Below are 10,000 nucleotides of genomic sequence, written 5' to 3'. Positions count from 1 at the left end.
TCATTTAGTTCAAAGTCTCATTGTATGGGATTGTAAGTCCTGTCATGGTAAGGAAGTGCCACTCGCTTCTACAATTTTGACACTCATTATTCATAAATAGAGCTGCAGCTATCAATTATATTTGTAATTGACTAATCTTATCGATTATTTTCTTCTATTGGATTTAACGCTTACTTGCATAACAGGAAAGAAATAGTCAAGATGTGAAAAAGACAAAATTAAATATGATAAACAACATTATTCCACAACCTGCTGAAGTGGCAGCTAAAAAAGTATACAAGGTAAAGGATGTGTGTAAATTATGTACGTCACACTAAAGCGTCCACTGGAAACGCAACAGCAGAACTAATGTTCAGCAGCAGCGAAGTAAACTAACAAATCTCTCCCATTGATTTTTAGTCATTTCATCATCTGAACTCTATTCGTGAACGTTTTATTTAGTCAAATGAAGTTACAGTGACTTTAACTCAAACATACATTTTCCATTCCATTTCATACCAGTGGATCTCTGTAAACAGAACACAAGGTGTCTTGAAGAACGCTAGTGAAAACTAATGATCAGAGTGTGTGGGATGCAGAAGCCGTTGAAGTGCGTGGAATTTCCCATGTGCACACTGTTCTTTTTTTGGCGTCTCTCTTTTTATACCATCTCACTGTCCTTCATTCTCTCTCGCTTTTGTCCCCACCCCCTCCCCATCTGCATGCCTAAGGTTGAGGTATGTGTGCCGTCTGTCGCACTTGTATGCTTGTGTTCTCTCATGAAAGCTTAATAATGGAATGAAGATTTCGCAGGAGCCGTTGTTGTTTAGCCCATAGTTGAGCTGAAGTATTGGTATAGGTATTGGTTGCCATAGAGAGTCTCCAACGTCAACTGAACATTATAGTGGAATGTGGAACTACCCGTTTGGAGCTTTCCACAAGGTTTTGTTCTCGCCGTCCGCTCAGAGTGAATCCTTGTCATCACCCCCCCTGCCCTCATGTTTGCACTCAGCTCTCTGACGTGTCTCGTCAAACGAAATGACGAGCGGTGCTTAAAATAAGACAGTGGAGTCAAACGTGTTCCAGTGACACCTGTACGTAAGAGGATTAGGGCCACAAGGATACACAATAGAAAAAATTAAGATAGAATTTTTTTATTGATTTTTTTTATTGTTGATTTTGTTGAAATTTCAAGAATAAATTTGACGTAACAAAGATGAAATTTTGTGAATAAAATTGAAATTTTGCAATTAATGTCAATGTGAAGTAAGTCAAAATGTCGAGAATAAAGTCAAAAGGCTCTGCCCGCAGGTCTAGTGGAGTACTTCCGTTTTGGCAAGTTTCCTGATTACTGTGGGTGAACCTTGTGGGATACACCTGTTTACTTTTAACTGGCTAACTGGGTTAAACCACCATCCATCCAGTCTACTCATCGGCCGTTTTTTTTACATCGACTTTATTCACGAAATTATGAATTTATTCACGAAATTTAGTCTTTTTTACATCGACTTTTTTCACGAAATTTTAAATTTATTCACGAAATGTAGTCTTTTTTTACCTCGACTTTTTTCAGGAAATGTTGAATTTAGTCACAAAATTTCAACTTAAAAATGAAATGAAATGAAAACTTTAATAAAAATCTCCTTTCTGTAACATTTTTTGACAGGGGTCACAGATGCGTCTAATGAATATTTTATATATATCATACATAAAATAATACATATTATGTATTTACAGTATATACACTCTACCAGTCAAAAGTTTGGACACACTATGAATTGAATGTCTTTTCTTTCATTCTCATGACTATTGACATTGCAGTTTCTCACTAAAGGCATCAAAACTACGTATGAACACGCATGGAATTATGTTGGAAACAATAAAAATGTGAAATTAACACATTTTATATTTAAATTCTTTAAAATAGCCACATTTCATGAAAAGCATATTTAGAGTTATTGAACGTGTTTTTCTTTGCTGCATAATTACATATATCTTGCTCATATATACATATAGATGTATACATATATCTTGCGGGATGTGTCACGCTCTTGCCTCTGCCCTCAGGCAGTGGAGACGCTGAAGACCTTTGAGAAGAAGGACAGCCGGGTGAAGAGCGCCGCCGCCACCAACCTCTCCTTCCTCTTCTACCTGGTAAAAACCTTCCCGTTAGTTCATCGAGATTGACGTAGCCTCCCGGGGGGGGGTCACCGAGGTCTATTCTTTGTCCTGCGACAGGAGAAGGACTACGACCAGGCCGACCGATACGCCGACCTGGCCATGAACGCCGACCGGTACAACCCGGCGGCGCTCAACAACAAGGGCAACACGGTGTTCAGCCGGCAGGACTACGAGAAGGCGGCCGAGTTCTACAAAGAGGCCCTGAGGAACGACTCGTCCTGCACGGAGGCACTTTACAACCTGGGTACTCCTCTCTTCTTTTGTCCGAGTGACGTGGAAACGGTTGTGATTTAAGCAGAACGAGTTTAAACGGTGTGAATCGATAACCATGGTCATAAAGCGAAACGACGCGACTCTGAAAGAGCACAATACAAGATCCGCCTCAAAGCAGCTTGTTCCAGTTATTCCAAGTCATCGAGTGGGAGGTATGTGATCGGTCTCATAACGTCAAGGCCAGCTGATTTCGCAATTGGCAAGATGGATGAGAGAAATTTCAGGGTGGAAATCTAAGCGATCCGGCTGCTGTGCGAGATAAAATGTGGAACTGTGGATTAAAAAAAGTGCTGGCGCTGTTCAGACAAAACAGCAGTTCCACAGAAATTGAGTCTGCAGTTACATAATGAGGAATTGGAATTGAATTTTTTTTTTTTCATCAACAGCTGGACATTGTTAAATGTCGCAGATAATCTGTTGAAATATGTGGATGACACAGAGCAATCCAACAAAAATAATCAATCTTTTTTTTTTTTTCCATTTCCCGAGACAGATTTGTATAAAGTGAATGAGCTAAGAGTTGCGAAGAGGTAACTAGCTTACCCTCTGCCCTTCTCCAGGACTGACCTATAAGAAACTGAATCGCCTGGAGGACTCGCTGGACTGCTTCCTCAAACTCCACGCCATCCTGAGGAACAGTGCCCAGGTCATGTACCAGCTGGCCAGCCTGTATCCTTCCCCACCACATGAAAGAAGTCTGTTGGAATCTCCTCATCTCAGTTTGATAGGATGATGATGATGATGGTGATGGTGATGATTACTAATATTTCTTGTGTTTTGTGTTACTTATTTAAAGATCCAGTGTGTAGAATTTGACCTGATTTATGTTTTTTCTGTTGGTTAAGTTTAATGTACTATGTACACGTAAAAATTAATTTTATATATATATATATACATACATATGTATATATGTATGTATGCATATATTTATATATGTATATATATATGCATGTATGCACATATATATGTATATGTATATATGTATACGCACGTGCATACATATGTTAATATGTACATACATACATAAATGTATGTGTATTTGTATATATGTGTGTAAATACATATATATGTATATATACATATCTATCTATCTGTCTATCTAGCTGTCAGTGTGTGCATACATGGGATAACTGGGTTAGTGTGCTCAGGCCACTGTAGTTCACTGTAAAGAGTGGGAGAGGGAGAGGTGAATGAAAAAGAGCTGCAATCTAAAATGTAACCACTTGATGTCGTAGTTTATTCTGAGGGTCTCCTCTCCTTTGCCGAGATGTGTTCCTCCTTGACCAGCTGGATCCAGGTACGAGCTGCTGGAGTATCCCCAGCAGGCCATCGAGTGGCTGATGCAGGTCATCAGCGTGACCCCCACCGACCCCCAGGCGCTGGCCAAACTGGGAGAGCTGTATGACAACGAGGGCGACAAATCGCAGGCCTTCCAGTACTACTATGAGGTAAAAGTGAAAAATGCGATCAGGTTTTTTTTTTTCACTTCAGTTTTTTTCTGGCTTTTTTTTTAGCAGCTGCTAATAATAATTTTACCAGGTATATATCCGTCACTCTTATTTTCTTCATCTAGGTTACACAAATACATTACTGTTCATCACATAGTAATCTCACATCTGAGCAATTTCAACAATGCAACATTTTCCAAAACTGTCTTATTTTAACACAATCCCAAAAGACGTAAGTGATTCACGGTCATTACTCCACTCTTTGCTTAACTGTTCACTTTTAACTCTAACTCCGTTTTCAACGCGTGGCTAAACGATTTAAAACTGGGTTCGCGCCGCCGCGCAGTCCTTCAGGTACTCCCCCTGCAACATCGACGTGATCGAGTGGCTCGGGGCCAACTACATCGAGACGCAGTTCTGCGAGAAGGCCATTCAGTACTTTGAGAGAGCCACGCTCATACAGTAAGTGGCCACCAGGGTTCCTCCGTCTGAAGCCTGAGATGCTGAGTGTGCTGCCTCTCACTCAGCGGGTTTCCCCTCTGCTGTGTCCCTCAGGCCGACTCAGGTCAAGTGGAAGCTGATGGTGGCGAGCTGCTACAGACGAAGCGGTAGGAACACTCCCGCCTTTCAAGTGCAACAACCACTTCAGGGCGCGTTCACACTGCCGGCCAAAATCCGATTTTCAGCCCATCCTGATTGAAACCGGATGGCTCTTATGTAGTCTGAACAGTCACAAATCGCATGAAATCCGATTTCTGCAAGACGGATTGAAACCACATTCGGGAGGTAGTTTCAAACCGCATTTGGACAGATGTGAACAGCTCCATAGACACCGATGGGTTTTTGACTGTCCGTGACGACACTCAACGCGATGCAAGACACAAATGCGCCACCAGAGAGCGCCATTCCAGGTGCGGAGCTGTAATGTAATGGAGCGGACAGAAGAAGTAGAAAACCCCAGTGCCTAGATTGGTCAATAATGTGGCCCAGTCTGAACAGAGCCAGATCCCATTTGGACACTTGCTAAAAAACAGTGTGGACAGTCAGCCCTGAAAATCGGATTTGAGAAGGAATCGGATTTGAATCAGATTCGCCTCCAGTCTGAACGGAGCCTCACACTGGGGGGAAAAAACAAAACAAAATTCAGTGCTGAAAAAAAAATTTGGATCAAATGAGGAAAAGGTCTGGGAATTGCAGTAACACTTTCTGCAACCAGTGACTAGCTGCGAGTTTTCATCGAGATGTCAACATTGATTATTTTTCCATTCCTCTTTCCTTTTTTTTTTCACAGGAAACTACCAGAAAGCCCTGGAGACGTATAAAGAGATTCACCGCAAGTTCCCAGAAAACGTTGAATGTAATTCAGATTCCTCGGCTCTTCCCACGTGACTTGCTATTGAATGTAGTTGAAAATAATGAAAGGCAATGCGTGCGCGCGCTTGTCTGCCCAGGCCTACGGTTCCTGGTGAGGCTGTGCACCGACATGGGGCTGAAGGAAGTCCAGGAGTACGCCACCAAGCTGAAGAAGGTGGAGAAGATGAAGGAGATCAGAGAGCAGGTTCGTCGTCTCCAGGCTTGAATTTAATAAAATAAAGTCCTTGGCCCCACGTTAAAAGTTACCGTGCCCGCTAACAATAATTGACAACAGACTTGACAGTGGATGAAAACGCTGACCTGCTTTATGAAACACCTGCAAGATTCCTTGGTTTAGTTTCACATCTGGGAAAGAGCCTAGAGGAGTAAAAACAAAAAAAAACAATAAACGGAATTTGTCAGATTGCAAGCTTGAGCTGTCGGTAAATCCTGCACGCACAGTCAGACAGCGTGCAAAGAGTCAACCGGGATGTTTATCATTGCACTCTGGCATTCAAATTAAAGGTCATGCCTGAGTAACAGACTGTGCTGGCCAGGTACACGGAGAAAACAGGATGTGAATCCGAAGGAACACTTTTCAACCTCAACTTTCTACCACTAGGGGTCTCTCAATTAATATTCAGTGTGCAGTGTGTGGAGAATTAGCAACTTTCTTATCCCAATGGGTTGAAATTGAACTCTTTGTCCTTGAGTTATTAGAAGGTGCTTCTCAATAAAGTTATTTTTTTCATTCATTTTATTATCATTATTATTATTATTATTATTATTATTATTATTAGTTACATGTAGTCTTGTCTAGTGGTTTTATCTACAGACATCAACTCATGATTCAGCATGTCGCCAGTGTTTTGTTTGACTCGAGTTTGCCTAATTTTCAATTGTGTGTCTTTTATTTCAATGTTTGTGCAGAGGGTGAAGTCGGGACGGGAGGGCAGCGCTCGAGGCCGCAGAGAGGGCAGCGCAGGGAGCGCTGGTGAGTGTGTGTGTGTGTGTGTGGGCGTGTGTGTGTGTGGGGTGGGAGGGTGGAGGGGGGGGGATCAGCACACATGGTCGATTGTTAGTTCAGTCAGTTGTTTTCTATTCTTGCCAAGTTGCCCTCATAACTTTTCTTTTTCTCTTGTCATCAAGCCTGTGAACCGTTTGCATTCATCTTCTTTCCTTCCTTCCTTCCTTCCTTCCTTCCTTTCCTGTCGCTCACGCATGCTTCAGCCGTCTCTACGCCTGTTCTCAGCCCACCTAGGAAGGCCGCCGTCATGGGTACATCTCCATACATCTTTTCACTGTTGAGTCCCCCACAGCAATACAGTCCAGCAGTTTATTGCCTCCTTGTGGCAGGCTGCAAAATGCATTTAAAAAAAAAAAAAAGTATTGACAGCTTTCTTAATCGTGTATACGGTAGATCATTTAAAATGCTGTATACATTTAAAACTCCTCTACAGGCATGTTTATCATTGTGATAGTTTGCGTTCCGTCAATGACCTAAAGTTCCCATATGATGAAATAAATTCCCTTTAAGAAATATTTTCAGCAGTGATCTGCCCCTCGGCGCTGTCACTGACTCCCCAGAGAAGAGAAAAGTCCGTCCTTGACTTCTTTTGCTCATTCCACTTTCCGGCGTGTGCCAAAAACACGAAGAGACCTAGATCTAGATCTAGATCTAGATCTAGCCGCCATGTTTTCTTGTCCTCCATATGTGCAGAAAGTCCAACGTAACAATAATAATGATGATAATAATCTTGCAGAAGGCTGTAAACAGAGGGCTAAGTATTTTTATTGAAGAAAAAAATTGATTACGTTGTATAATTAGTCATTCTAGACCCCCCCCCTCCCCATCCCCCCAACTGGTGTATGGAACAAAAACTAATGATCCTGAGACAGTGATCCAATATGAGACCTTCAGTTGCCATACAATGCGATGCTGCCTGGACGTGTTGGTGTCGCCTCGACTCCTCTGCATCAGTCGCTTCCTCTCCTCGGGTGACTGACTGACTTCTTGCTTCCTGACCACATTTCATGTGGAATGCTAACACGCTTTTGCCAGAAAAGTCTGTAAAACCGAAACACTGGGCGCTTAAAGGGACAGCAGACAATGTTGAAAGCAAACACCAATTCACTCCTCGACACACACACGCACGCACGCACGCATGCGCGCACACAGGCCAGACTCTGGGAATTTTGGACCGTTATCGGAATCCAAATACAATCCAGACAAACGGAGAGAGAGAGAGAGGTTCCAGAAAACTCGACAAGTTTCTGCTCTGCTCCGCTGCGTTCGTGGTCGAGTTAAATTTAGTCTGTACATTTCGTGAGCACTGACGGGCCCCTCCCAAGCTGGACTTTCCCCTCCGTCAGTGTCAAACTTGTTTGTTTTCGCTCGTAAGTCTTTCCCCCTCCTATAGCTTTCATTAGATCTGTAGCTCTCCAGAATCTCTCAACGTGTTAGTTCCTGTGTTCTATGATTGAATTTACCCAAAGTAACCCCTAAATTCCTTCTTTTCTTTTTTTTTTTTTTTTTTTGCTCTTTTACGGTCCATCAGAGGCAGATGTAAAACCAGGTGAGAAACAAAAGTTCACGGAAAAAAACCCAACACGTGGAACATTCCCCCCCCTCCCCTTTTCTGCCCCTCTGGCTTCCCTCTTGTTGTCTTCCTGCTCCGCTCTGCCCGCTTCATTTGTATTCTCTCTTTCTGCTTCCTCTCTCGCTGCCCCAGTATCCCAACTCGAGTCTAAACAACTCAGTCCACTGCTGGACTCGGGCAGAGGTAAGAGTCAGGATATTGAAATATCAGCCCTAGCACTGGATTTAGGCCTTGCGCCAGCTAGCTAGCTGTCCAAAACTGCATTACGTGATCCCATATGATGCAAAATGGTGTTTTCCATCTGATAACCCGCCTGTAGCCTGTTAACAAACTCCCAAGAAATGATAAAAGCCCATCCTTCTTCAATTCAATTCAATTCAATTCAAACTTTATTTTTTCCAGCACTTTTCATGCACGAAAAGTGCAACCCAAAGTGCTTCACAGATTAAAACAAAAAAGAAAATGCTGAAACCATGCAACAAAACCTTTCCTGCTCCCTGCTGCTTTTTCTTCCTCCACTTTTCAATTGTGTGCTATTAAACACACAGTTCTGAAAATCAGCCCTTTGTGATGTCACAAAGAGGATTAGATGCCTCTTCCAAGTGGGTGACACAAGCCTTGCCTTGGTTTTTTCCCACTTCCAAACCTGTGAAAAGGAAGCTAAACGCCTGCCGTTTTAGCGCAAGACTGCAAACACGGGGCTAAATACGCTGTTTTCTGGAAAAAACCAACCACGTGAGGGCGCTCCGCCAGAGTCTGGGATGGATTTTAGTTTTAGTTTAGTGAGACCAATCCCCCCCCGCCCCCCCCCGGCTCTGATGGCGGTCGGTTGTGCTCGCACCCAGCAGAGGTGGATATAAATCGCACAGTAGACAAACACGGCCGGAGCCCCTGAGTGCGAGGTATAAAGTTCTAGTCCAAGCCCCTGAAAGTGTTCCAGCTTGCTACTGGCTGGCTGACTGGCTGGCTGACTGGCTGGCTGGCTGACTGGCTGACTGGCTGACGGACGGCTGCGATGTCGGACCACCGCTGGCGGGCGGTGTGAGGGAGCGCTCGGTGAGGAAACCTCAAGCGAGAAGTTCCGGGAGATGTTTTTTTTCTTTCTTTCTGCGAAGCCTGCATACTTTCCGCTCTCTCATTCGCCCCAAAACCTCCGAGATATTTGTTTTGAAAACGCGGCTCCCCTCAGCTCCCGTCTTCTAATTAGCCCATCCAGCAAGTAAACAAGACGTAGCCGTGGGCTCGTGCTGCTGCTGCTGCTGCTGCTGCTGCTGCTGCTGACGTTTATGTTGTTTTTCCAAAATATCTGTCTGGGCTGAAAAAGAAGAAGAAGCGGGATTTTCCAAATTCCAAAGAATTTCCAAATGAAATTATGTTTATATTGATCATCATCGGGCCCTGGTCAGCATCACAAATTCAGCTTTTGGAAACAGTTGCACAACCGGTACAGAACCTGCTTGTGGCGTCTCGGTGAGTTGTGACGGCAAAAAAAAAAAAAAAAACGAAATGCAGAGAGACGATAAAATGGAAATGGGTCCAGTTTTCCAGCTGCGGTGGGACTCTGGCAGCGGCGTGTGAGGCCTCATGCGAGATGTTTGGGACGGCGAAGGAAGCCGCCGTGTCCTTCCTGTATTTTTTTTTCCAGCTCCAGTCGGTCTCCCCGGCTACCTGGCAGCCAGATGTTGGCTGCCGGTGTCCGTCCTTCCATCACAGGAGGCCACTGTGTGTCGAGCGATACCCGAGCCTGGCGCGCAAAGCAACTGAACGTCGCGAGCCAGTTTGTGTTGCGTCTAAAAAAAAAAAATCAGGTTCCTCGGGGATGAGAAGAAAATTATGCCATCGTTGAAAATTGCACGGCTGAGAGAACGTTTCCCGCAGATTTGGATTGATTTTGCCGTCCGACTGGGAGCGAGCGCAAGAGCCGATCAGGTCACGTTCAAGGGTCCAATCAGATTGGTCGGTTTTAGCGAGCGAATGCTCTGAGGCGCTCTTCCCGAAGTTGCTCCGCGGTAGATGGAAGCTTCCATCGCTGCTCCTGGCTCTCCTTCTGATGCAGGAGATGTCCCATTCTGGTCAAACTGACCACGTTTGCGACACTATCGGCCGCTCAGTGTTGTTGTTGGTGCTGTGTAGTTCCCGCCTCTTTCTTCTCAAACGATACGCTGG

At 44.1% G+C, this 10,000-nt stretch overlaps 1 protein-coding gene across 4 annotated transcripts in view; it reads left to right on the top strand.

The window, feature by feature from the left end:
* Window positions 1-10,000, top strand: part of ift88 (intraflagellar transport 88 homolog) — a 19,670-nt gene that overhangs the window by 5,380 nt on the left and 4,290 nt on the right. For 2 of the 4 annotated variants that reach the window (XR_012927267.1, XM_076030910.1), the window contains exons 14-24: window positions 2,047-2,133; window positions 2,218-2,404; window positions 2,994-3,102; window positions 3,731-3,881; window positions 4,228-4,343; window positions 4,437-4,489; window positions 5,173-5,238; window positions 5,333-5,439; window positions 6,165-6,228; window positions 7,793-7,810; window positions 7,967-8,017. Coding sequence is in view for 3 of the 4 variants with exons in the window: in XM_076030910.1 (XP_075887025.1) it covers window positions 2,047-2,133; window positions 2,218-2,404; window positions 2,994-3,102; window positions 3,731-3,881; window positions 4,228-4,343; window positions 4,437-4,489; window positions 5,173-5,238; window positions 5,333-5,439; window positions 6,165-6,228; window positions 7,793-7,810; window positions 7,967-8,017 (1,009 nt within the window). In the remaining variant the exon portion in view is untranslated. The remainder of the gene's footprint in view (window positions 1-2,046; window positions 2,134-2,217; window positions 2,405-2,993; window positions 3,103-3,730; window positions 3,882-4,227; window positions 4,344-4,436; window positions 4,490-5,172; window positions 5,239-5,332; window positions 5,440-6,164; window positions 6,229-7,792; window positions 7,811-7,966; window positions 8,018-10,000) is intronic. The other 2 variants (XM_076030911.1, XM_076030912.1) reach the window with 2 other exon arrangements.

This window comes from Nelusetta ayraudi, unplaced genomic scaffold, assembly GCF_046127955.1.
Source record: "Nelusetta ayraudi isolate G7.1 ecotype Tasmania unplaced genomic scaffold, CSIRO-AGI_Nayr_v1 ptg000031l, whole genome shotgun sequence".
Classification (NCBI taxonomy): Eukaryota; Metazoa; Chordata; class Actinopteri; order Tetraodontiformes; family Monacanthidae; genus Nelusetta; species Nelusetta ayraudi.
Note: the sequence above shows the minus strand (reverse complement) of the source record. Positions and strands in the feature narration are given on the sequence as shown.